At 40.4% G+C, this 26728-nt stretch overlaps 1 protein-coding gene and 1 long non-coding RNA gene across 3 annotated transcripts in view; one reads left to right on the top strand and one right to left on the bottom strand.

Moving 5' to 3' along the window:
• Positions 1 to 26728, bottom strand: part of ARHGAP35 (Rho GTPase activating protein 35) — a 106000-nt gene that overhangs the window by 56655 nt on the left and 22617 nt on the right. The window contains exon 2 of the mRNA XM_054009973.1: positions 14089 to 17980. Within this exon, the coding sequence (XP_053865948.1) occupies positions 14089 to 17775 (3687 nt within the window). The 5' untranslated portion in view covers positions 17776 to 17980. The remainder of the gene's footprint in view (positions 1 to 14088; positions 17981 to 26728) is intronic.
• On the top strand, positions 1590 to 7793 carry LOC128826608 (uncharacterized). 2 transcript variants are annotated; one of them, XR_008442864.1, is made up of 4 exons: positions 1590 to 1918; positions 6042 to 6097; positions 6426 to 6496; positions 7030 to 7793. It is a non-coding gene; the product is annotated as an uncharacterized LOC128826608 (long non-coding RNA). The 2 variants fall into 2 exon arrangements; XR_008442863.1 differs by lacking the exon at positions 7030 to 7793 and having other exon boundaries at positions 6426 to 6932.

Genomic DNA, 26728 nt, shown 5'->3' with positions numbered 1-26728 from the left:
CTTGGACAGGGCTAACAAACAAGAGAGACCTCTTCAATGCAGAAGAAGTTTGCAATCGGTGTTTCAGTCAGAGATCCAACAATGAGACGACAGGAAGCTGTAATTGGGATGATTCCAATCACTAGAAAGCTTTCAAATTGTAGATCATTTTAATCATCTATAGCAGGGGTTCTCAACCTTTTTCTTTTCAAGGCCCCCCCAACATGCTATAAAAACTCCATGGCCCACCTGTGCCACAACTGTTTTTCTGCATATAAAAGCCAGGGCCAGCATTAGGGGATAGGAAACAAGGCAATTCCCTGGTGCCCCATGCCATAGGGGGTCCGGCAAAACTAAGTTGCTCAGGCTTCGGCTTCAGCCCCAGGTGACAGGACTTGGAGCCCTGGGCTTCAGCCCCAGGTGGTGGGGGCTTTTGCTTTCTGCCCTAGGCCTCAGCAGGTCTAATGCCAGCCCTGCTTGGCGGACCCCCTGAAACCTGCTTGCAGGCCCCTGTGGGCCCTGGGCCCTCACTGAGAACCACTGATCTATAGCACAGCAGAATGATGGCAGAATACAAATACTAGAACTATGAATCTCTCCCCCTTCCTTCCTCAGTAGTAGTAGCTGGATGAACTATAAAGGGGAAAGGAACTGCTGATAAACGTTTACAGGAAGCAAATTCTGATGACCTAGCAGATTTCTAAAGAAGTTTGTGAGGGTACGTCTTCACTAGCAATGTTAAACGTGGTTAAACGCAACACCAGCGCTGGGAGAGAGCGCTGTAAAAAACCCACTTCCACGAGGGGAGTAGTACCAGCACTCCCAGCTGGTGCACAGTCTACACTGCCACTTTCCAGCGCTGAAACTTGCAGCACTCAGGGGTGTGTTTTTTCACATCCCTGAGAAAAAAAGTCGCAGCGCTATAAAATGGCAGTGTAGACAAGGCCTTAGACTCAGCCGAAAGGCAACAGAATGGTGTAACCTGTAGCTCTATCTCTAGCTGCCTGTGACTAGATGCAGTGTGCACCAAAGTCAGGGCATCAAGGAAATTTGAGGCTACAACATATGTAGAAACCCTTCTAGAACTTCAGGCAATAAAAGGGTTACTTTGTAAATTTCAGCTGGAAACGTCACCCTTCGGTGCCACCTGCCAGATGTCTAATGGACAGTCCCCTGCCCTTAGCTGGGCATGTGTCACTCATTAGGGAACCATTAAAAGGGTTAGAGAGCAGCAGCAGGCACTCAGCAAGAAGAAAGCAACATCATCCCAACATCCATCTTCATTTACAGCAGCTAATTCTCAGTTAGCAAATCAGACAAAGCCTCTACAAAGGAGATAAATTAAGTCTTTAGAAAGACAGACGCATGTCAGTGCTACCTATTTTTTAGAATTCACTAAAAAAAAACCACCAAGAATTGTACTTACAAAAAAGCATGTCCAGTTCATACAATAGAACTGCCTGCCCCACACATCTCCTGCTCAGAGAGAATATAATTGTTTGGTCTTTAAAAGGGTAAGGGCTCTTCACAGCACTTCAGGCCCGCTGACAGTTTCTATAAAAACAGCAGGTGTCTTGGCTGGGTCTCAGCATTAAGAACCTTGCCAGAAACAAAGGCCTGCATACAGGGATATTTATAATTTATGCCTGCATTGCTATGTAGGAGACTCACTTGGAATCTGCTCCAGGACTCCAACTTCTTGTCTGACGGAGACCAGGAAAGGGTGGGAGACAAGGAATAAAGGTTTCAGAGTAGCAGCCGTGTTAGTCTGTATCCGCAAAAAGAAGAACAGGAGTACTTGTGGCAAGCAGCAGCAATGACAATACTCCTGCTTTCCAAGGAAGGGCTTGAGAACCCACTTATTAGCACCTAATGAAGCAGCACATTCTTCAGTGTCCTTCCCCTCTCAAAACAGAAGCTCTGGAAGTTGCCATAACAGGTAAAGTAGAGAACGGCTTTAGAGTGAGAGAAAGTGGAAAGCAGACAAAGGACCAGGAACTAGAAGTGGGTAATTGACAAAAAGCTTCAAAGGTTATGCTTTGTACTCCCTATTAATGAAGCAATTATATCATGATCCTGCTGAGAGTTCTCCACAGACTTAAAAGCACAGCTGTCTTTATTTTAAAAATATTTAATCATCTGTAAAATGGGGATAATATTTAGCTATCTCAGAGGAGTGAGGATGGATTAATTAATGGCTGTGCAGAACACGAAAACACAAAGTGCTGAATAAATGCTAATGTATTATGCTTTGGACAACAGTATGGTACATAGCTGACAAAATGGTATATGAGGTTGTGTTTGTTTTTTAAAAAAGCAATAAAGCAGAGTCTGGTAGCTGTTCAGAGAACAGAATTACCTTGAGAGCCAGAACTATTTGGATCTTTGCATTCTTGAAGTAGCTCATTGATCTGTTGGAACTTGGCAAAAAATAGTGTTTCTGCTCAACTGAGCTGAACTGCAAGGGCACAGCCCCAGCGTGCTGAAGGATTTGATCAGATTGCACAGAGTGATACACTGACACAATGGCATCGCTTTGATGGCAGGAATATGGAGAGAATTCTAACAGCAGCCCAGAACAGCCTGATGGTTAAGGGAAAAGCTGCCCATTCTCCCTGTAACAAAGGGGAATGATGGTTAAGTGCCAAGAAGCATCACACAGATGATGGCATCTCTGCATCTAAACCACATCAGGCAAAACTTCAGGCAATTCACTTGGGCAAGACTTACATTCTGGGATGAGGTTTTAGCTACTTAATTACTCGACAAGATTAAAGGCGAAAGAAAACAGATACAAATGTAAATGAGGACTGAAGGGTGGGTTAAGCAATGACTACAAGTATGCTGGCAGCTTTTTTCAACTTGCAATCACAACCAACTTGTAAGGAGGTCACAAGCAGAGCTACCTTTTCCCACTAGACATCTGTGAGGAACTGATGCTGGAATCTAGTTACCAGTACCACTCTCCAATGCTGATATGCTTTACCTGATACACCAAATGAGAATAAAATTGGCACCCTGCAATCCTAATCAATCTAGGCACTCTTCCAGTGTGGGCAAATGGGGCTACTCAACTCCACATATGCCAGCCTGAAACTGAAAGAGGAGGAAAAAGCACAGTAATACTTTCTTACTAAGCAAAAAAGTCAGTGGCCGTCTTTTTGTTCTATGTTTGTACAGTGTCTAGCCCACTGGGGTCCTGATCCATGACTGGGATTTCTAGGCACAACAATAATACAAATAATAAATAATTGTATTTTTAAAGTGAATTTAATGCTGGTGAAAGGTGTTGGTTTGGTAATATTGGAGACTGATGTTTTCTACTTACAGTACAGACAGCAGTAACACAAGCTGACTCCCGAGAATGTCTCAAACCTGATTTGAATAAACTATTTCTCGCATTCAGAAAGATTGTTCAGCTTCAGTGTGTCATTCGATTATTCGCTTCCAATGAGACTGCCAATTTGCAGGCCAATTAGTGACAATAGTGATGATGATTTGTGAAATATGGAAACACATCCTTGCTTGGGGCTGGACCAAAGGTCCATTTGTTTGTTTCATATGGACCACTGAAGTTGGAATATGCTAAATTTCCTATCATCCTGGGCTGGATTCAAACCAGTAACCTAGAGGTGAAAAGCATCATAATCCATTGTTAAAATCTACAGAGTTAAAGTTCTGTTGCATTAAAACAAGGTAGCTAGAACTAAATTACATCATCTCTTACCAACTGTGATCACACCAAGTACTGAATCAGCTACAGAAAACTTGCAGACTATGGAAGATGCTAAGAAAGAAGAAATGTATCATGAAAATCGAAGTGACTGAAAGGCTAGTAAAACATAAGAACGGCCGTACTGGGTCAGACCAAAGGTCCATCTAGCCCAGTATCCTGTCTACCGACAGTGGCCAACGCCAGGTGCCCCAGAGGGAGTGAACTTAACAGGTAATGATCAAGTGATCTCTCTCCTGCCGTCCATCTCCACCCTCTGACAAACAGAGGCTAGGCACACCATTCCTTACCCATCCTGGCTAATAGCCATTAATGGACTTAACCTCCATGAATTTATCCAGTTCTCTTTTAAAGAAGCCAACACTGGACATGTTACTCTGACAGTTGGCCTCAAAGGTGCAGATGCTGTATGCTTTAAGTAATGCACTATTGCATGGATTATATTAGGTTATACTGTCTCAAAGGCCTCTGTGAACACTCATGAAAAGATAGAATTGAAATGGTATGATCAAGCCCCTTGTGATGCCTGAAGCTTGGATTTCATGAACCAACTGTTTTCTCCCACATACCTGGAGGGATCTTTGTTCAATGTTATCTGCTTGTTCCTGGAAAAGGCAGAGTGAGGAAGGCTACTAACTAAAAAGCTGGCAGGACAAAACAGGAATATGTTAAAACAGCACAAAACTTGCAGAACTAATTAAAATGCCAAGCACAATTTGCCTCTTACCAAACTTAAATTCTAAAAGCTGATGAACACACTCTCCTCTATCCATCCCTGTCTTGGATTTCGTGCCAGTGTATATTTTGCTCTATTATATCATTTTAGCCCAAAGAAATGAACAAAATCTGCCCTGCAACAAACTCTAGTATCAGATGAGTCACTAAAAAAAGATTAGAGGGAATTTGATCCTCTTATTAGCAGCTTGATCTTTGAAGATGGAGGTCACAATGCCTTAACTGAAGTCTTCCTATTTTCTATTTGCCAGATTCAATCAGTTCTTCAGGGATAGCTAATGGATTTTGTAACATCGCTATACAAATCTTTCAGCAGATTAGAAAATGTGGAGTATTAACCTTCATTTTAGATCTATACCAAGCAATAAGTGTGTAAGTGTTACTATGTTCGTTTTAAGACCAGGAAAACAAAATGACAACTAGCTATGTGACCTTGGACAAGCCATAACCTCTGGGCCTAATTTACACCATCTGTAAAAGGAGAATAACACCGTTACTAACTGCATAAACAATGGACCAGAGAACCACATGAAAACAAGCCTTACAGAGAGATTTAATAAGCTTTAGTTAGCTTATTGAGAAAGCTAAGAAGCACCTGTGTCATGTTCTATAAGCACTTCCACAGTCAGATAATATCTGAGTAGAAGGCTCTTTAGACAAGCAAAAGCATAACAAGAACTAATGGCTGAAAGTTGAGGCTAGATAAATCCAAACCAGAAAATGAGGCACATTTTTTAAAAAAAACCAGAGTAGTTAGCCACTGGAACAATTTACCACTGGATGCAGGAAGCACAGGATGAAATTCTATGGCATGTGTTATGCGAGAGGTCAGACTAGATGAACACAATGGGCCCTTCTGCCCATAAAAATCTATGCACATACTTGCTACAGCCAAGTGTATCTATCTAATGCAGATGAGCTTACCTCAGGAAAATAACTGCCAGAATACAGTCCTTATCTGACAAAGAATGATGAGTTGAGGTAAGTTTTTATTTTGACTCAAAGAATCAGATCACTGACTGGGGTCAGCTCAGGAATTCCTCAGGGTAACATGCTATTGCAGTTTAACACTTTCAATGTAATGGGTAAGTTACTAAAAAAGGGACACCAGAACAAGTATTTTTACTCCATTATTTATTCCCTCTGAGAAGCTTGAAAGATTATTTGTCATTATTATAAAAATTATTAATTTTGCCATTTTCTATTTGGCAAATATTTGAGGTTCTCTCCATGTGTTTCCAATGGAGCTTGAAATTAACAAAGCCTTTCAATTTACTTAATTGTTTGTGCATCAACATCAAGAGCTAGTAATTATGTTTGGCAATTAACTTGTGCTCCCTCTGCTGGCTCTGAGATAGCCAAGCACAAAACATTTTTTTAATCCAGGTATTCTATAAGCAATGGGTTTTGGAGGAGATTTCCCGTCCTGTGATCTTTTAGTTAAAAAATACTTCAAATTTTCATCTGTGATCGATTTTTACAGGACTTATTGCACAATATTTAAGCACTGAGTTCTGCACCTAAATTACTAAAATGTGTCCATTTAAACCAATGCACAGTTTAGCAGGTCTATGAATATATGTTTTTCCTACAGAAAGGAGCTCTCCGTATCAGCACTTCTCATGCACCTCAGAGATTGTTCCCACCCAGGTAAGACTGTCTCTCACCTTATAGGTCAAGAACTGAGGAAGTTCACCTCCTTTTTAATTAAAACTTGGTTTCCTGTCAGAGGTCTGCATGCTATTGAGGGTCTTAGAATAGAGAATATAGTTTTCTAAAAATAGGCTTTTTCTTATTCTAATTTAATTCCCAACGGTGTTAAGCGCTGACAGATTTTTTTAAAGATATTCTATTTTTATAATTCAAAGCAAGCGCACAATACAAAAAAAGGTTTAAAAATTGCAAAAACCTCTCCACTTCAAAACAGTTCCTCAGACTGTACAAGACTTCTACCAATTCAGCCCTCCTTTGTTTTTAGGAACAGTGCTCCAATGCCAATGAAAAGAAGTATACCACCCTACCCTGCTTGCCAAGGGACAGCTGCTGCAAGTATGAAATCACCACTGTTTTGCAAAGCAGTAGCAACATTGTTTAAGAAGACAAGAGTTTAAGGATGAAAGAATGAGAATACCCTTCCATTTAGTAGCTATTATTATTGTTCATTGTAAGGAACAATCTTCTACAGCCCAAGTTGGCAAAACCTGTGTGGAAAGTTCAATTTGAAACAAGGAGCAGCACTGACCTTACATAATCACTGAAGAATAGCCTTCTCAATAATTTCACGTTACAGGAACAAAGCTGTAGTCCTATTGGTGCGAGAGAGTGTTTACACTGCAAACCACTATAGTTCCTTACAACAACAAATTTTTTTTTTCCATGCTGTAAGATTACACAAGGTTCAAATTTCATACCATTCAACTTGTCTGTCAAAATTCACCATCTTTTGAAGGGCAGAGAAACCTGAGTGTTCACCAGCTACTGTTTATTCATAATTCACACAACTCTCCAAATGAAAATATGAAAATTGGGGGGGGGGGGATTCTCTTATTTCAGGACTAACTCCACGTTTTCCATCCTTACAGGATAAGGAACACATAGGTAGGCAGCAAGTAAGACGTATACTTTCTCACTCAAAGAAGAGCGTACTAAAGATGAGGTACTACTGGCAAGGCCATACAAGCACGGCTATGCATCTGGATTTCCAAAGGAATATTGGGAGAACGGTTTCTCTAGCTCACCAGTATTTTCTGAAAATCAATTGCACAGCTCCTCTGATGAACTATCTTTAAAACACACTGGGGGGAGGGAGAGGGCGGTGCATGGAGAGACTTTCGGTAGCATTGCCCTCATGAGCAGTCCTGAAATGTACACAATTCATTTTGAAATCAAGTAGATATAGCAGACAACAGGCTGATTTCAAAATAGCTCAGAAAGAATGAAATGAAATCATGACAAACACACCCAGCTATGACTACCATGATAGATGTATTAGAAATGCAATTAAGATATTTCATTTACGTCCGCAGTGAAACCATTACCTGGTATGTAAATTTCACAGCTTCATAGCAACTAGCCAATTAGCTGAGAAGTCAGAGAATTTCCTGCCCTTTCCCCCATTAGCATTCTGCACACTGTGCTCTCCTGCTAGATCTGCTATTCTTACACCAAGCCCTTTGACCTCTTGACGTGGGCGCTGGGAAATACCAACTCTTTTAGATACACACAGTGGACTTTCATCACTTACGCTTACACTACTCCTTCAAATCGGCATTTTAAATACATGGTCTCTGTCTCTATTCTTCCCCTCCCTCCACATACATGCCCTCAAAAGATACTCCACCATTTATTTACAGGCATTTCTATACCGTACTATTCAAGGGCCTATTGATTTATGGCACAATACCAGATCTGGACCACGCTTATATTTAATTTTTCTCAAAGATGCGGGACAATCAACTGAAAACTGATTAGTTTTAAATCATTGCGTGCTCGCTGGTAACACTCCTGGGACGAGGAAGTTTAAGTCTGAGAAATTTTAATTGCAAATTATTTGTCCCTAAGGTGTTCCAGACTCTAAAAAAGTAATCCACTGCTTTCTGCTGTGCTTATAAAGTTCTGTGCTTTTTACACTGATCGTACAGTCATTTGTTTTAATAGGATATCATACTGCCAATGTTAAACCTGTAAAGCTGAAATGCACAGACAAAAGTCTCAGCTCCTGGATACATTATCCTACATATCTAATTAGTAAATGATAGGTTACTCATGAATTATGAGGAAAGTGGAAGCCTGAAGGAGGAAGATAAAGGGTTAAGTCTCAATTTTGGGATCTACGTATTATTAAAAGTAGCAATTTAGCTTTATAGGATACATTTCTATCTTTGTATGCAGTATTGTTGTAGCCATGTCAGTCCCAGGATATTAGAGAGACAAAGTGGGGGAGGTAATATCTTTAATTGGACCAACCAGCTCTTCCTCGGGTCTGGGAAAGGTACTCAGAGTGTCACAGCTAAATACAAGGTTGAACAGATAGCGTAGCATAAGTAAACACCACATTCTAAAGGACCATTCAAGGTGAAGCGACCCTTTAACATCCCTACAGACACAGGACAAAAAGGGGAGTAAGTGGATTACAGATTGTTATAAAACAACATAAATCCAGTGTCATTATTAAGACCATGATTTTTAGTGTCTTGCAAAGTTATAAATGTAAGCTCCCAGGCTTGTCTTTTGAAAGTATTGTGCAGGTTTCCTTTGAGGATGAGGACTGATAGTGATCAGTCTATAATTGACCTTTGTGGAAAAAAAGAGCAACTCTGTGTAAACTTGAAAGATTGTCTCTTACCAATAGAAGGTGGTCCAATAAAATATTACCTCATCCACCTTGTCTCTGATTATGATTAAGGCATTTTAGGGTGTGTGGTCCCAGATTAAATTCAGTTTGTTTGTTTTTTCATATTTCTTACCTATCATAGCATTACTACAGAGCAGAGCTAAGGCTGTTTAGGTGTCTTAATTATGCATTTCTTTCTTTAACATGTTTTGACTTCCTTTAAATATTACTTTAATTTTTAATTTCCTGGGTTTGCAATACTTTATTTTTGGATATTTACAACAGTATTACAACAACATTTCTTACACTTAAATTACTGATACACACTATAAATCTTTGCCTCAATGTAGTTCGCGTTTCCAGGAATTTCCTTAGTTTTAAATTTTAAAATGTCATACACAAACACTAAAAAAGAAGCCCAAAGAGAATTCTACCATGCAAGATTTCTATTTATTTCAAGATATGTAGTATCAACCTTACTTTGTTTTAATTTTGACTTTTAAAGGGCAGATTCATTGGTGTACGAAAACAGTGCAATGTAGCCAGAGTTCACAAGCCAATGGATATGGGTTTAACAACAGCTTTGCGTAACACAAAGCTGCCAAAGTGTTCTGCTGAATCTATCCCTTAGCCTTGTAAACCAAAAAGGGCATTGCAGATTGTGTTGCAGAGATCAGTGCTGTGTAAAGGGAGAACAAGGAGAGCCCCGTCCGTAAAACCCAACATGTCTGTGCTTTAAGAGCTTCCCCTGCACTCCCGCCTCAGTTCATCAGTACTTCCTGAATGCACAGTGGAGTTGAGAAAGCAGTGCATGGGGAGCCTTACAAACTCTGATGGCTCAAGCTAGTATGCCATCATGGAATCGTTAAAGAGCAGTGCTGGTTGGACCACAATCTACTGATGAGAACTCCTGACTAGAGACCACAGAGCCTCAAATCAATGAGTCAATATATGCAATAGAACTGCTGTACAAAAATCAGCTGTGGAGGAAGGGTGGCCATTGGTTGAGTAATCTAACATCACAATGACCCCATTTACGGTTACCCGAGCCTGATACAACTCATCTTAATTACAATTTAATTTCTTCAAATATAGCCTATGTCCATGATTTCAATTAATTTTAACTACATGGGAAGTTTGAAGTGTGTTATTTCATTGTTAAGATCATTTGAAACAAAGATGACTTACAGATGTTACATTTCTTAATGGACTCAAATTAACTAACTGTAGCTCAAAATTAATCAATGGATCTACTTGTAAATTCTCAGAAAATTCATAGCGTATTCAGAGTTAGTGCTGCTAGCTTGGGGAAGATATTGCAAAATTGGAATCATGCTTGCTAAGGGGGGGGACAGGAATAGGGAACAAGGACACAGACAAGACTCTGCGGCATCAGAGGTGGGAAGGGGGACACGGGTAAACGCTCTGCGGCGTCAGAGCTGGGAGCAGAACACTGAGGAATAGACTACCGGCGTATAGAGATACGCCCAACTGGTGTGAAGGGCTTCGGAATATGCTTGCTTAGAAACTAACCCCAAAAAACATCGCATTGTCTGCGCTTCGGACTTCTAGTCTTTTGCTGCTTGCTGTCTGCGTGATAAGAACCAGGAAAGTGGGAGGGTGAAGGGAAAGCCAACACATTTTACTTACAAATCAAAGCAGCGGAAATCCTACTTTAAGTGCAAATTGGAACTCAGCCTTAACTATGGAGTTGCAACAAGCACCTCTGTAACAAAAAACCCTATAATTGCATATAAAAGTTTACAAAATCGGTTACAGCACCGTTCACCTCATAGGAACACAATGCCTTTCCAAAATAGGCAAAGTGAGTTTGTGGGTCTCAGCCGAATTCCTAGTAGACAGGAATCTCCGTAAACCTCTGTCACAAGTGAGATGGTTTCAGACTCAAAAGGAGAGTGCAGAAGAGACTAAACTCCACTAATGCCCTCACAGGTAACCCCCTCCATACCAGGGTTGAGGTAAAGTGGACATACAAGGCTATGTGGCACTCCTCAATTATTTCAGTTCTACCTGTTCTATTGATAAAATATTTCAGTTCCCAATGCTGACAATTAAATACCTTACCACAAACAAGGTACTTCAGAAAATCCCACCTGAAGTTCCTTTTGAATAAGGTAGTTTTTAATATGTCGATTTAATATCTAGTCATAGGGCCATTTCAAGAAACCTGTGCTCCAGCAAGCCAAAAGTCCTGTTTATTGTCTAATTCAGTAAAGGAATTTGGCAATTGTGCAAACTGGTTTCAACTGAATTCAGTGGTTCTCAAACTTTTGTACTGGTGACCCCTTTTCACACAGCAAGCCTCTGAGTGCGACCCCCCCTTATAAATTAAAAACACTTTTTTATCTATTTAACACCATTATAAATGCTGAAGGCAAAGCAGGGTTTGGGTTGGAGGCTGACAGCTCGCGAGCCCCTGAGGGGTCCCGACCTCCAGTTTGAGAACCCCTGGAACAGGTGTACAGCCATGCTGCTTCCGTGATATTTTCTGTTAGTAGGTTCAAGAACTTTGAAGTATTCGTTTTCCAGTCTCTCAACTTCCTGCTAATTTGCCTGAGACATACAGCACAGCAAAATCAAAGACATCGGTCGTGGGGCAATGGAGAACTACACTCACTACTCGATACTCCCAACATCCCCACCTATATGGATAAAAATATGGGGGAGGAATTTTGACTGCCAAAACATGACAGTTGGTGGAAAAGAGATCGATGTTCACTGCCAAAGGAGTTTGGCACCAAACACTGTGACTGTCAGTCTCTCAATGGGGAGACGCCCTGGAAAAGAGTAAATCTGATTGCAATGGCCGCGCCTAGCTAGCGTTATCAGTATAACAGAGATAAGTAAAGCACCTTAGGCTATTTTTTAAAAAAGGAATGTTGAAGAACCATTCCTACAGCATCTACTTGCCTAATCTAGATACCCTCAGTTCTAGGGTCTCCCTGGGTTCAAGCCTTTTTATCTTCCTCTGCATTTGTTTATTCTCCCGTTTCAGGTTCTGAGCCACAGAGGGGTTCCTTCTTGATTTTAGCTAAGTGTATTTTGTGACGCATTCAGAGCTGCTGCATAATAATTTAGGACTGTTTGAGTATCCTGATTTACTGCAACAGGAGACTTTCTGAAAAAAACGGCAGGATGGGGAAGAATTGCTCAAGATAAGCCACCTCTTCGCAAACACTTGAGGGTGGTAAAGGAACAATGGCAGGATTATTATCTTTGAAGATTTTGCCTCTTCTCCAGCTAGCCTACAAAACTAGTATTAATCACGACAGGAAAAGGCCTGAGAACACATGAGATCAAAAGAACTCTGGCAGGTTTAAAAAGGAATTCTCTCTCAAGAGGCAAGTAGTTGTTCAGGGAAACCCAACTGGGACGACACCCCATTAAGGGTGTTTGAAGAAGCTAGGAGGCCTAAGTTACTGTCAGGGAAGGGTATGCCTTTAGCTAAGCTAGACATGCATGCAGACTATTTTAAAATCCTTTTTGTCTAAATGTTCTGGGAAATGTTAAAATAAACAATTATTTGGTTCTATGAAGCCTATCTAATCATTGTATACCATTGGTCACAGACTCCCAAAATGAAGAACCACAGGTTACGCAGGATACTGTAGCCTAGGGCCCAGTCTAAGAGTAGAAGAATTGCAGAATTCCACCCTGGGATAGGTAAAGGCATGAGACTTGACACCTGAAGGGGTTCACTGAAAGAGAACAGAAGGGGGGAAACAGGTGCAGCTAGTTCTAACCAGGACATACTATACTAATACCAATATATTTGCACAAAATTGTTGGCAATGGATCAAAATATAGTTGTTTCATGTTAACTTCTCGTTACTATATATGTTAAGCTCGTCAGCATTCCTTTTTTAGCGAAGAAATATACTGATAAACCTGTTTAACATCGCTATTGTGTAAAAAAAATAATCTCAAAGTATACATGTGATATCATCTCATGATTGTAGGATTATATCCACGGATAAGGATACTTTCAGGTATGGAGACAAATGGACAAAGGAGGGAGTTAGAATTTAAATTTTTATTCCTGTATGACTAAATTAAGTTAAAAACAAGGCTGTAAAAGTTGCTAGCAAGGTGCTTTTAAGAACTCAATTTTGACACCAATTGTTATGTAGTCATCAAAGTCTCCTGCCTCCTTTTCATGCTCCATAAAATCTATCGTTGCCATTTATTCTATATATAAAGATGTATTCAAGCCAAAGATTACATCTTCCATCATTATTGATTCTGTACTCTTTGGCATTTCCCCACAGTAAGTTCAAGGAGAAGGACCACCGTGCAACATAACATAAGGTGTTCATCCCTTCTCTTTACAGAGGTGCCCGCAACAAGCCCCACACTCCTGGGAAAAGTGGGCCTCTGGTACCCAAGCTCTGAATCTTCAGACCAGTCAATTATACACCCCAACCCCCGCAAAACTACACACAAGGTGAGGGAAGCACCAAGAAACAGCATGCTCTGAGCTCGCTCTGTTTTCAGTGGACAAAAGTAACTAATGGGCAGCTGGGGCCACTCACCCTTCTACACCCTCAGAAACCTACATGAGAACAAGCTATGTGGGGGGAGGGTTAAGGTGAAAAATGGTTACAAGTGACACTGCTCTCAAAGATTCGGGGGCCGGGGAGGAGAAGGGGGCACACTTATCCCAAGAACTGTACGGAATAAGTATGGGCAATCATGTTAGACAACCACTTTCACTACAGTAAAACAAACACTTTAGGTTTTCTTTGGCACAGCATCAGTCTTACTATTAAACAATTTCTTGCTTCAATCACATTAGATTGTAACATTCAACTTAAGGAAGTAACCCAACAGTATTCTGCAAAAAACTTTATTAAGACTAAATAAAATAACACTTATTAGGAACAATATTTTTTACTTAGGTGCAATACAAGGATCTCTCTACACAAGAGAGATGTTCCTTGATGGTGAACTATTTACTATCATCTTCCTTCCCCACTCTCTACCACCTTCCTCCACACACAGTTCACAGAGATCTAGTCAGAAATTAGAAATTAAGAACACGTGTAGGGACAATTTTAAAATATATGAAGTATACAAATGACCATTAGAGAGTCATTCTGAGCCCAGTTTTTAATGCTCATACTAATTGGGTTGTCTAATCTGTGAGGTTGATGCCAGTTAAGTCAACCGTTCCCCTACTACTCTGTTCTTAGAAAGTGTATGCTTTTTTCTCATGGAGGAAAAAGACTTCTACAATCCAAGGTATATTTTAAGGCTCAAACTCTAAAGCCAGAAATTAGCATCTTACCTTTGTTGTCCTTCTCAAGCTTCGTAAAATGTTCCTTCTCCTTGGATCTTCTCCATCTGCACTTTCATACGGAATAACAGCATTATCCCCCTTATATCCTTGGGATGTCTGGTCTTCTTCTTTCTTCCTAATGGGCCCCAACTCATCATCGCTTCCTACACTGAAACTGGTTCTGTAACTGGCAAATCTCCCAAGTCTTGCACATCTTGTCCGATACAACACAGGTTTACTAACAATAGACACCTTTCGACCACGTTCCAGAGAGCTTGTGTCCATTTCACTGTCTGAACCATTACCACTGCCATTAGACTGAGTTTTGTTAATATTACGAATGGTGATGATTTTGCCTTGGGTGCTGTCATGAGGCACAGAGTATATATTTTCCTCCTCATTCCTTGGTTTGACCACAGCATCCATAGGTTCTGCATAATCAGAAGGGTCAAAACCATCTGTAGGCAGCCAATTACTAGATGACACAGACTTCCTCTGTCCGTCTCTATGCCCTTGTTCCAAATAAGGCAGATCCCCCTTTGTAATGTCAAAGTGTACAGGGGGCTTTGGTTTCACTGGAGGAGGTACTTTGTTGTTCAGCTTGCTTTCGAAAGTGCTCATAACAGAAAAGACAGACAGACCATCATTCCCCTCCAGCAGTTCCATTGACAGTTTAGAATGATCTTTGGGCAAAGTGGGCATGGATGTGTCCTCTCTAAATGGCTCAGTGTCTTCTTCTGAATCGTGAAGGTTTGAATTACAATGAGGTGAGCCAGCCCGAGGTGAATTAAACACTTCTTCCGTCGTGCTGCATGCTTCAGCAGCATTATCATACATATGAGTGGCTTCAATTATATTTTTTTTCTCCACCACATCTTTAAAGAATGAGTGAAAGATCTCGAGTTTATGTTGAGGCGGGCTACAGGATATTGTCGTAAACTTTCCATCAATTTCTTGGGCAATCTCCTGTCCCTCAGTCAGCTGTTCTCGACTTAAGTCATTGTCTAAAATGTCTATTGAGCCATCTGTGAGTGCCACAATTTGAATAGGGATAATATCCTGCACTTCACAAAGAAAGGCACGTAACATAGCCAAGGACGCCTTACGTTTTGCTGAAAAAAACACAATGTACCCATGGACTAACCGGCTTTTCCTAATGCTGAATGAGGAATGGTATGAAAGGATGGACAGTTCTATCCGTCTTTTGTGTGATCCTATTGGTAGTTCAAGTAGAACTGAGTTACTACTGCCACACTGGGAAGGTCTGTAGGTTTGGGACTGAAGGATAGGTAGAAGGATGTCATCTGCATTAAAAGGATCTCCACACAACAAACACATAACAATTCGAAGGTCAACATCTGCTAAATCTTTGATGCTAGATGTAGAACTTACAAGATTTAAGTTACGCTTCGAGTCCAGTAATCCTTTCAAAACTTGACTGATTTGCTTTTCATTAATGTTACGTCCATATCCAATGCCAGCAGAAGCGGGGTCAAGAAAGACACACTGTAGTTTACTGGCGATCTGTTGACCTTGCTGTATTAAGCTATGCAGTGTTTCTCCACTGGTGTCCCCTCTCTTGTTAACCAGTATTAGTGTCAGAGGAAGATGAACCAAGTGATTGTCCCTTCTGCCAAGGGTGGACTCTCTACTCTTTTCAATACTTTCCACAACGTAAGATAGAGATTCCTTCGAATTATAAAGGCAGAGACAACCGTGTGGCTGAAATGTTGGTGTCTGAAAAGAATTAACAGGAAGTCGGACATTACCCTCAATTGGTCTCAAGGAAAGTTCATACATTTTACCATCTATCACATACTTGTCATCATTTGTACACAGAGCTCGAATCTCATTTGCTAGTTCACGTGCGAGGCCATCTTTGCCAAGAATAACTAGATTGATCCTATCTATATTGGAATCAGAAAGCAAGTTTTTCTGATTGCGCTCGGATTGTCTTATAAACTTGGAACTGATCAAGTGCTCGATTTTAGAGTCTATACAAACTGGGCAGCTAGGACAAGTTTCCTTAGTTGGGTGATACACAAAATGAATGTGCTTCAAAATAAGGGCGTCTCGCTCAGCTTGCAGCTTTTGTAAAGCTTTAAATCTTTGCTCTTCACCTAAAACCTCTTGAATGACCCCCATTTTCTCTTTGCTAGGTTTAGCATCCAGCTCCAGCTCATAAAACAATTCTGAATATTCCAGAAGCAGTTCCTGAAACTCCTCCTTTGCCTTTTCTATAATTTGTTTTTGGTGTTTGCCGTAGATATCCATATAGACAGATTCCTCCAGCCACATGTAAAACTCCTCATTCATAATAAAACTACGAGCCTCTTCCCATGGTTTTCCAGGTGTTATGAAAGGGGAAGTCTCCAGATTTTCTTTGAAAGCCCTTCTCATTTCTGCTCTTTTCCTCTCATTTCTCAGCTTTTCTAAGTGAGCTTCATAAAGTTGCTCTGCAGGCAGAGTCTCCATCAGGTCAAAAGGAATGCATTCATTTTCCATGTTGTCTATATGGCTAGTAGCATCCCAAGGGGTCTCATCAAGAACAACAAACCATTTTAAGAAATCTGGCTTAGTCTCCAATAACTTCTCTACTTTTACGCAGCTCAGGTGATCTATTTCATCCAGATTAGGAATAAGAGCATCAAATGCTAGAGGAAGAGCAGCAAGATACATCTTTCTTCTGCGCTCTATATGCTCTTGCTTGAGGCGATGGACATGTTGTAGGAACAACTTCTTGGCTTTCTGTGTTCCTTCCAAATACACGTAGTCCCGATATTCTGGAGAGGACTGCATCTTCCGGCTGACATTCGACCATGTTTCATTGTGGTTTTTGACAATGCGGCTAACCAGCCATTCATACTTATCTTTTGAAGCAGCTATCTGTTGGCTCTGCTGTTTCAAAGCTTCAAAGTAGGGGATAATTTTAGTCTTCCCCCTACTTTTATCAATTAGCTGCACTAAAGTGCTGAAAGCCAGGTCAACGTTCACATTGGATCTAGCAGATGTCTCCACAACCTGGAGATTCTTTTTGCTTAAGGCAAAAGTATGTGCATCTCTAATGTACCGCTCCACTCCTTCATCACACTTCGTCAGGACCACCACAATGGGCTTTTTTGTTTTTGCTAGTTGATTGTAAAGATTTGAAATAAACTTAAGCTGATCATCAAAATTCCTGTTCATACCTCTACTAACATCGATGCAGAGAAGAAAGCCATCAATCAGCAGCTTCCCATCTGGCATTTGTTTTTGTTCAAAGTCCTGTTCCAGCCCCAGCTGATCAGTGCAAAAGTACATGAGCTTTTCAGCTGATGCAAGTTTGGTTGCAGCTGCCCTTTTGATGTAGGGCTGCAGGGCCGTGCTACGATGTGGCTGAAAAGTCTGGTCGTCAATAAATTCAGTCTGTTCCACAATATGCATTTTACAGTCCACGCAATCCTCCAGGGGACGCCCAACTTCCCCCCAGTACAGAAAGTGATCATTATTGACAACCCTTCCTCCAAAGTCACTGGTGCTGAGAACTGAAGTGTGGTCCAAATGAAAGTCATCTGCACTAGGCCGCACAAACCGATTGCAGAGGCAAGACTTCCCAATGCCACACTGCCCCTTCTCCTTCTCTGTCCCGGACAATCCCACCACATTAATGTTGTAGGTGGGAGTGCGAGCATCTTGCTTTCTTGCCATCATCATCATCCACACATCCTGCCACAGTCAACTGCTTCCGAGAGGTTTAGTGTTTCCAGTACTCCGTGCAATTTCAAAGCTTGCTGGAGGAGGGGTGACAGTTATCAATCCAGGCGGGCTGCCAGGGCAATGAAGTTTGCTGTTCCCATACCTTATGCACCAGCAGCAGCTCAGTTCTCACTGAGTCTCATAATTGGATAGCCTGCATTTCCCCCTAGGAAAAAGAAAAAGAATAATCAGTATTACAGCTCTGAAATTATAGTACGAATAGAACTGAACTCAAGACAGACTCGGCCAGTACAGTTTAATACATTGCATTTAATCACAAACACAAACGGCAACTAGTTGTAAACGGTTCCTTAAAATATTTTATCAATGCAGTGTCTCAATCTTATTATTCTGACTTTCACATTCATTTGCCATCTCCCAGAAGTCCCACTGCTTAGTTTTATATGTTTGGTCACCCAAACAAATGGGAATACTAGGCTAGGAGAGGTACTCTGACCATGCTACCACCTCAACCATGATTTTGTAATCAGTTAGAAGCAGATCACCTCACCCAGTTACAAGTTACAGTTCAGTTTGTGTCCAGGAAGCAATTTTTCTTTCATCACATTTATGCATCCGAAGAAGTGGGCTGTAGTCCACGAAAGCTTATGCTCTAATAAATTTGTTAGTCTCTAAAGTGCCACAAGTCCTCCTGTTCTTTTTGCGGATACAGACTAACACGGCTGCTCCTCTGAAACATTTATGTTTGTGTATCTGCACCTACCCTGTGCCTAAATCAAGTTTGTAACAGTGCACTAGGCAGTTCTCCTTCTGGTCTCAACAGGGATTTGAGTGCCTGGAGAACATGCACAAAGATAAGCCTAAGAGGCAACCACAGCGGCTGGCAGGAGGGAAGACCACCCAAACCAGGTACACAGACACAGGTGAGGGTCCTGCTCCCAGTTCAAAAAGCTGTGACAGACTGATTACAGGATAACATGTGCCAGCCTAGGCCTCTGGCAAGGACAAAACATTTAACTTCCACGGTTACTAACCGCAGGCTAGCCTAGCCACGATGGACACTACTTACCCAGCCATCATTATAACTGCCATATCTTGTGGTGTGTTGGCACAAACCACAAGCCAGCCATGTCACTAAAGGTTACAAACTCAGTTAAAAGTTGTAGTTTGCACAGGGCCTTAGGGTGAGGGCTGGAGAAGGGAGCAACCCGCCCTAGAAAGCCTGGGAGTAAGTACTCCACAGGAAAAATGAGTCAGCCTGACAGAGACTTGAAGGGGAGAAATAAGAGTCAGTTCTGGAGACAGGAGAAAGGCCATCCACCCCCAAGGGAAGGAGAGGAGAGGGAAGGAGACGAAACGCTGCATATGTATTCCTGTTTAACATATTGAAAATAATTCCTAGAGCAGCAGAATGTAAAGTCTTCTGTTTGCCTTCCAGCTAAGATCAAGTATGGTACTAGGCTAATATCCGATGTGTCTTCTACCAGGAGGGGAACAGACTCAATCTAACAGGATCGTAGTAGTTCAGAGAGTGAAAAGATCTAAGTAAACCCCATAAAAAGGAATATAATTTCCATATACTTAACCAAGCTTTATATACTAAAACAAGGAAGTCCTCTTAAACTAATGCCTAATGAAGGAATGGTTCCAATTATACTATTTTTCAAGATGGTGCTATGTTTAAATAGCAGAAGTTGGAGAGGGGAGGTTGCTTAAAAGGAAAATCTCAGAATGATGTTGATGTGGTAAGCTTTTTAAAACGAGACAGTAATTAACTGGTCTACTGGTAACACTGTTGGTCTTCACAGTAACTCTGTCTGTTGCTAAGCATTGAATATGCAGCTAGTATAAAATATTTTCTTTGCTTTGATGTCTGGATAATGCAGTTTTACAAGTTCTTCAGTTGGGCTGAATTACACAATAGACGAAGGCTGCGGTAAATTTGAAATGGGTCTTGTGCGTTTGCGTTCGAGAAGGCAATCTTAACCCTTGATCTTAAGCACGTTCAACTTCTTTAAAAGGTGCTTAAAATTAGCTGAGTCACCCGGCTCTATTATCTAAAACCCACAAAAGCAATGACGGTACACCATGGTAGTCAGGTACCAGGAGTGACGACAGGATCCTTCCAGTCCAAATCTGGAGATTTTCTCCTTAGTATCTTTAGCTCCTCAAAGACCAGACACGGTTGAGGGATGAAGATCTCTATATTTGTAAGTACCGTACTTCACTCTTAAAGACGAGAGTCCATAGGTGAAAGGGCAAGTTGGGGCTAGTGTGTGAAGTAAGCTATTCTGCTGAGCTGCTGTTCTGTCCAATATTTTTTTTTATTATTCTTTTGAACAGCTACTCTTAACGCTAAATTTAAAGAACTACTTATACCTCCTGGAAAGCTCAGCAGATTAATGGTTCAGAAACATTTTGCTTGAATGTTATTTTCAGGGGGGAAGGGGGCTATCCTCATCTATTAATGAGAAAATGTGCATGTAAAGAGCCTCTCTAGGAGCTTAGCTGCTACACCTGCTTATTTCCCAGTCCTTGCCAATCTTCTGACATTTCCACCAATTAATGTCTCTGAAAATATCAGCTCCAGGTACGGAACAAATCTGGCTCAGCCAGTTGCCTAACAAAGATCCCAAGTTATGCCAGTTTATCTAAGGTGTGTTTTTAACCTGTGTGAACATATTCTGTTTAAAATTGCTTCGGCTTTCACCTGTGAATTCACCAATGCAAGGAAGATCAACATAAGAGCGCATCCACACAGGGATAACTAAATCAGTTTAAAAACACACTTTTAGATAAACCTGTGCAACTTCATATTTAGCCCAGGCCCCAGGTTCAAGAGAGAAGGGAAATCTAGAAAATACAGAATAAGCAAGCAGATTTGTTTCTGAACAGCATGCTTCCAGTCAGTTTAAGTCTTTATCTGGGCATCTCAGTGGTTTCCCTGTCCCACCCCAGATGCCTTAACTCTGGGGGCAGGGGGAAATATGAAATGTTAAAGTTACTGCTGAAATCTAGGAAACGTCAGTCCAATACCTGTGCAAATCACCCAGGACAAAAGTGTGTCCAACAACGTTAACAGTCACATTGCATTTTCTATATACCTTCTGGTATAAATTAGGTCAAACAATAATATACTGGGCTAAGATTTTCAAGAGTGACCATTGATTTCAGGTACCTCTTATAGGACCTGATATTCAAAGTGCTGAGCATTCACCCTCTGAAAAATCAGGTCCCTTTAGAGCATCAAGTTGGGCACTCAAAAATTGAGGCACTCAAAGTCACAAGTCACTTTTGAAAAACCTTCATCTGAAGCTACACATTCATGTCCAAATTTGTATTTTTATACTATACATGCATTTGGTAGCCAAAGAGGGTAACTTTTTTAAATTGTTACATCATATGTCACTCCCTCCTGGGAACAGCGGATACGATCTTTAAAATCCTGGTTACATTGATTGGAGAAACATATAGCCAACTTTGTGCATGCTCACCTCAAAGGGCACGTGGGTATAAGCCAGAGGAAGAATTTAGCAAAAAGGCAGGTCAGACAGGCAAATCAAATACTGAACAATAAAATTTACAACGACAACTAGGTTGTGGAGCCTTTGTTCTCAATAACAGCCCCAAGTTAGATGTGTCAGTCAGTAAACACACCCAACACTGTAAGTGCAGGTAAGCAACAAGTATATATTCGTTCATAAGCTGATTTCCACCCCACCAGTTGCTGTCCTGGCCCGTCAGGGTAAGCAGCTGGCGCGCTGGGACACTTTGTTTTCTTAGGTTTACCTCCGTGCCTGCGGACGCTCGAGGTAAACAAACCATCTCGGCCCACCAGTGGCTTATCCTGATGGCCCAGGAGCCAAAGTTTGCTGACCCCTGAATTATAGGGTCGGCTTATGAATGGGTCATAAAAATTTTCCATTTTTACTTATCCATCTTGGGGGGGGGGGGGGGGGGGGGGTTGGCTTATAAATGAACCAGCTTATGATTGATTATATACCCATATGGTAACTACATTAACCATGTCAAGATAGGATCGTTTGTTTGTCCTGAGTTGCTGGACAATTAAGAGTTTACTAGCCTGCACCTAGAACTTCTAAATATTAATTTTTATATCATGAGACTCATAGTAGAAAGGCATTCCATCAGTTTCCTGGGCTCAAGTTTTGGTACAGGCACATTTCAAGTTTTTTGAGAGGACAAGGTACTTGTCAATCTTAGGAGTTACTTCAACTGAATGCTGAAGTGATGCTCCCACACTGTTCTAGTAGGACTGGATTCTGTATTCCTACATCCTAAATGAAGTTATATGGGATAGTGTATTTATGCAAAACTAATATAAATATCCTCAAACAGTTCTTTTTAAAACTGATCACAAATTAACCCAATTTAAGGGGTGTTTTGGGGAACAGGAATGACAATTTGTATGCCAGCTGGAATGTGCATAATTACATGCTGTAGGAAATCAGAGTTTATAAAGGAAACTCCAAATGACCCTTGAGTATGGCACTAAAGGATGCCATTACACTGATGCTGAACATATTGTAGGTATATCAGTGTGGAAGGATTTCCTCACAGAGTTGTAAATTTTCTCACTGCATCACAGTGGCCCAAGTATAGAAAGTCTCTGAAATGGGTCATTTGTATCTTAGGAAAGACTGATTTAAGCTTTTAACCATCTGGATTTGAAATGCTTAATCTCACGCAACAGATGGGCTATTCTTAGGCAAAGGGCGTGCACGCAGCCTACATGCCACACATGCTATGCAGCACCCCCTCACTGACCATCCTCCCCCACAAAAATCACTGTGGTACCCTCTTATAGGCCTGCACAGAAGTCCGCTTCCTTACACCGCACAAAAGAATGTCAGCAACACAACTAAGCTTCAGAACTGTATGTGAGGATCGATTTCAGAAATTATTTGGCTAAGTGCCATGTTTTAAATCTGAAATGAATAAAGGGAGGAATGTACTAAGTCTTAATCAACAGCAAAAAAAAAACAGGCAACTGTGAGCGTTCCTTCATCATTTATCCTGAACCAGCTCAGTTCTTAATATAGCAAATCCAACCCCACTGATACAGCAAACATGACCCAATCTCCAGGCATTTGGATTGTTCCCTGCTAACAGATGCAGAAACCAGAACAGGCTTCCACTATTCACCTTTGTCTTGCCCTACAGTAAGGGCTAATTTTTCACTGAGACCTCATTTTTAGGCATTCAGACATTTAGAAGCTGGTCATAAAATTAACATTTCCAAAAGCAAGTTATTCTGAGAGTGAAAGCAAATTCCAATGGTGACTTCGTAAGTACTTCCTTAAATGTAATACTGCCACTTTTACAAAAATAAACAGTTGGAGGATAAACAAGTTCTGATACAGAAGAGTACTTTCAAATAGGCAAACATGTCACAAATGGTGTTTCCAAATAAAATATTATTCTAATTAAAAAAAAAAAAAAAAGATAAGGGCTTACAAATCATAAGATATACACTTTATTACAATGAAGGTAAAAAAAACTGCAAATACCTCTGCCATTCTCTCCCCCCACCCCAAAATCAGATCTGCTTCATATTCTTTGAAAATTAGATTTTTAATACGCTGAAGATGAAAAAATGGATTTCAGAAGCACAGTTGCATAAAAGTTGATTTTAAAAGGTTCAAGGAGGACAGGGTCATTATTCTTTCTAGCCACCTATACCACAGTTTTGCTAACATTCACAAAATTATACGTTACTCTCCCGGGGATGTGAAGTCAATGCAAACCCTATTTAAGATCTTAGATCATTAACATACACATGTAGCCTTACAATTGTAAATATATAACATTTAAAAAACAACAACCCTCTTTCCTTTTACTTGCCCCAAATCTGCTTTCAGAGGTCTCTCTGTAGCAAGAGCTGACATCATGACTAACACCTAAAACAGAGCAAGATTCTGTGTCTATTACCCTAAGCTAGAGATGTCAGCAAGAGAACCCTGAACACGGGTCTCGACAGGTGAGGAGATAATTTTCAAATACATTGTTTTAAATATATTTGTAACTTGTGTTATAATTATAATAATAATTAATAATAATAATAATTATAATTAATGGAGATATCCTATCTCCTAGAACTGGAAAGGACCTTGAAAGGTCATCGAGTCCAGCCCCCTGCCTTCACTAGCAGGACCAAGTACTAATTTTGCCCCAGATCCCTAAGTGGCCCCCTCAAGGATTGAACTCACAACCCTGGGTTTAGCAGGCCAATGCTCAAACCACTGAGCTATCCCTCCCCCCTGTTGATACATGTATTTTAGTTTGTGGTCTAAAATCTAGGGTGCCTTTAAAGATAAATACAAAATCCTTATCACCTCCCTCTGAAGAGGACATATATTGAAGCTTACAGCACAGCCTGATAAAGTGCACCTTTTTCAGGGTGGATTTGATTTAAATCATGATTTAAATCACTAGTCAGGAAGACTCGCTTTAATCATGGATTTCTACAGAAAAGTGCATACTTGTTGGTTCTTATAACCTTAATACATATTCTTCACAACTCAGAGATAGATGTAGATTTCGTTTTTAGAAGGTACACATTCTACATTTTTAAAGTGATTTATTTTGAAAACTTTTCATATTAGTTTTACAGCTATATCAGAAAATGAATGATTGTTTGGTTATTTCATTTGCCAAAGGTAACTGAAGCAGATATTTATGAAGTCATTGGGAGGTGAACTATCTCCAATTCAACAGGTTAATCAATAATATTTGGAGGATTTTCTTGCCATGCTGTATTAGGAGGAGAACATCACCAGACAGACATTTAAACTGTTTTATTTAACTAAAACAACAACGTTATGTATTATGGATTTTTTTCTTCAACAGCAAACATAATATTTTAATAAAACAAGCATACAAATTTTTGAATGTAGTTAAACATTCAAGTTTTTTAAAATCAGGTTTGTTTTTATTAAAATTGTTTTTAACTAAAATAGTTAAATGAATTTTTTTTAATTAAATCAACTATGAGAAACTTAAAATATTGGCTTCTGCAAATAACTCAGTCGTCCTCACCTTCATTTTCCTGTTTGTTGATCTGGAAAAGAAAAACAAGCTTTCCTGATTTTTCAGGTCCCAAAAGATTTCTCAATTTGGAATGAATTAGTCCAAAGGAAGAAAATATTCTTTCTACACCGGCAGAAGAAGCTACTGCTGTTAAAAGTGAGATTATCATTACTTCAACGGTCTCTGAATCCAAAATTTTTCTTAAACATTACATGAATATATTGTCTCATACTATAGAATTAGAATTTATAATCCTTCCATGATAAGATATCTTTGAGCTATAATATATCTTAATTAAAACTATCTTTAGATATGCTTTTTGAGGAAAAATCTTTTATCAAAAAAATCCAATTTAAATAAAAAAAATGATTTTTTTTTAAAATCACTGGTTTTTATCCACCCTGATCTTTTTCCATTTTCAAGTGATACTATCTCCTCTAGCAAAGAGAGGGGTGGGGGTGATTGCAGATTTCTATTTCCCCTTCTCCCTTCCCCAGGACCCCAGCTAAATGGCAGGCAATAAGTGGCCAGAGGACAACTTTTCTGCCATAAAAACGAAGTTGGAAACTAGTCATTACTCCCTGTTTGGTTTTGATTTATAAAAGAAAGCAAGTTATGGGTAGCATTTAGGCCACAAGATGTTCCTAATGAGGAACAGGAGTCAGGAGAAGGAACTCAAATAATTCAGTTCAGTGAATTTTAAGAGGGGGAAAAAAATTAACAACAGGCTCAAAATAGAGAAAAGGCTTTTCTAACCCTTCTCCCTATAAACTCACTTTCACAGCAGAAAGATATATAGAAAGCCAACTCCCACACACACCCAGCATTTGGGGGGGGTGGAATTGTATTATAAAAATTTTGAAATTAGGGAACAACCAGCATATGCAATGGTGGGATACTGATGTGCTTAGGTGTCTGGATGCACTCAACCTTCAGCTTCACAGAACACCCAAGGTATGCGATTGGCTAATCTAAAACACACCATGTTGGTGGTGTATTGCTACAGCAGCCATGGAGTTAACAATATGAACAATTAAACAGTTTCACAAAAGCTATGAAAACCATACAAATCTTATACACCTGATGTTGCACATAAAGGTCACTAAGAAACAGAGCAACAACTGCCCTTCCCATCAGCCAGGTTCTATTCACGGCGGATAAGAATACCTAACAACCTGCTCATTGACTAACTTCACTGACAATATACTGCATTTAAAAGAACCTCAAGGTTATGATTCTAACCTACAAAAGACAGGAAATTCAAAGACAACACTAATACTCCTGGCTTTTGTCCATTTGTTTCACAGTTTTCTGGTCTCTGAACTTCCTCATGGCATATTTAACCCTTTATGTAGTTATAAAACACACTTTCTCGCAGAACTCTCAACCGCTGTAGTTAATACAGAATAAACCTCATTTAAACATATATTTATTACAACTGTCTAGTCAAGGTATTTATAAAAAATTACCTAAATTATGGTTTAAAAGTTTTAGGGCCAGATTCTCAACTGATGTAAATCTGAGCTTCACTCAAGTCAAGGAGACTGCACTGAATTACACTAGCTCAGTGGGTCTCAAACTGTGGATCAGGACCCCTTTTAATGGCATCACCACGGCCAACATTATACTTGCCGGGACCCAGGGCTGAAGCCCGAGCTCCACCCCCACTCAGGCTCCCACTCCCCCCACCTGGGGCAGCAGGGCTCAGGCTCCGGCCGCCCCTCCCTCCACCCGGGTCATGTCGTAATTTTGTTGTCAGAAGGGGGTCACGGTGCAATGAAGTTTGAACACCCCTGCACTAGCTGAAGATCTGGCCCTTAATTTTGAATGACTCTGTGCATGTAACAAAAAGAGTGCCCAGCTTTTAGACAGAAACTCAATCAACCTCCACCACTGTGCTGGA

This window comes from Malaclemys terrapin, chromosome 20 (genome assembly GCF_027887155.1).
Source record: "Malaclemys terrapin pileata isolate rMalTer1 chromosome 20, rMalTer1.hap1, whole genome shotgun sequence".
NCBI classification, from domain to species: domain Eukaryota; kingdom Metazoa; phylum Chordata; order Testudines; family Emydidae; genus Malaclemys; species Malaclemys terrapin.
The sequence above is the reverse complement of the archived record's forward strand: the minus strand, read 5'-3'. Positions and strand labels throughout refer to the sequence as shown.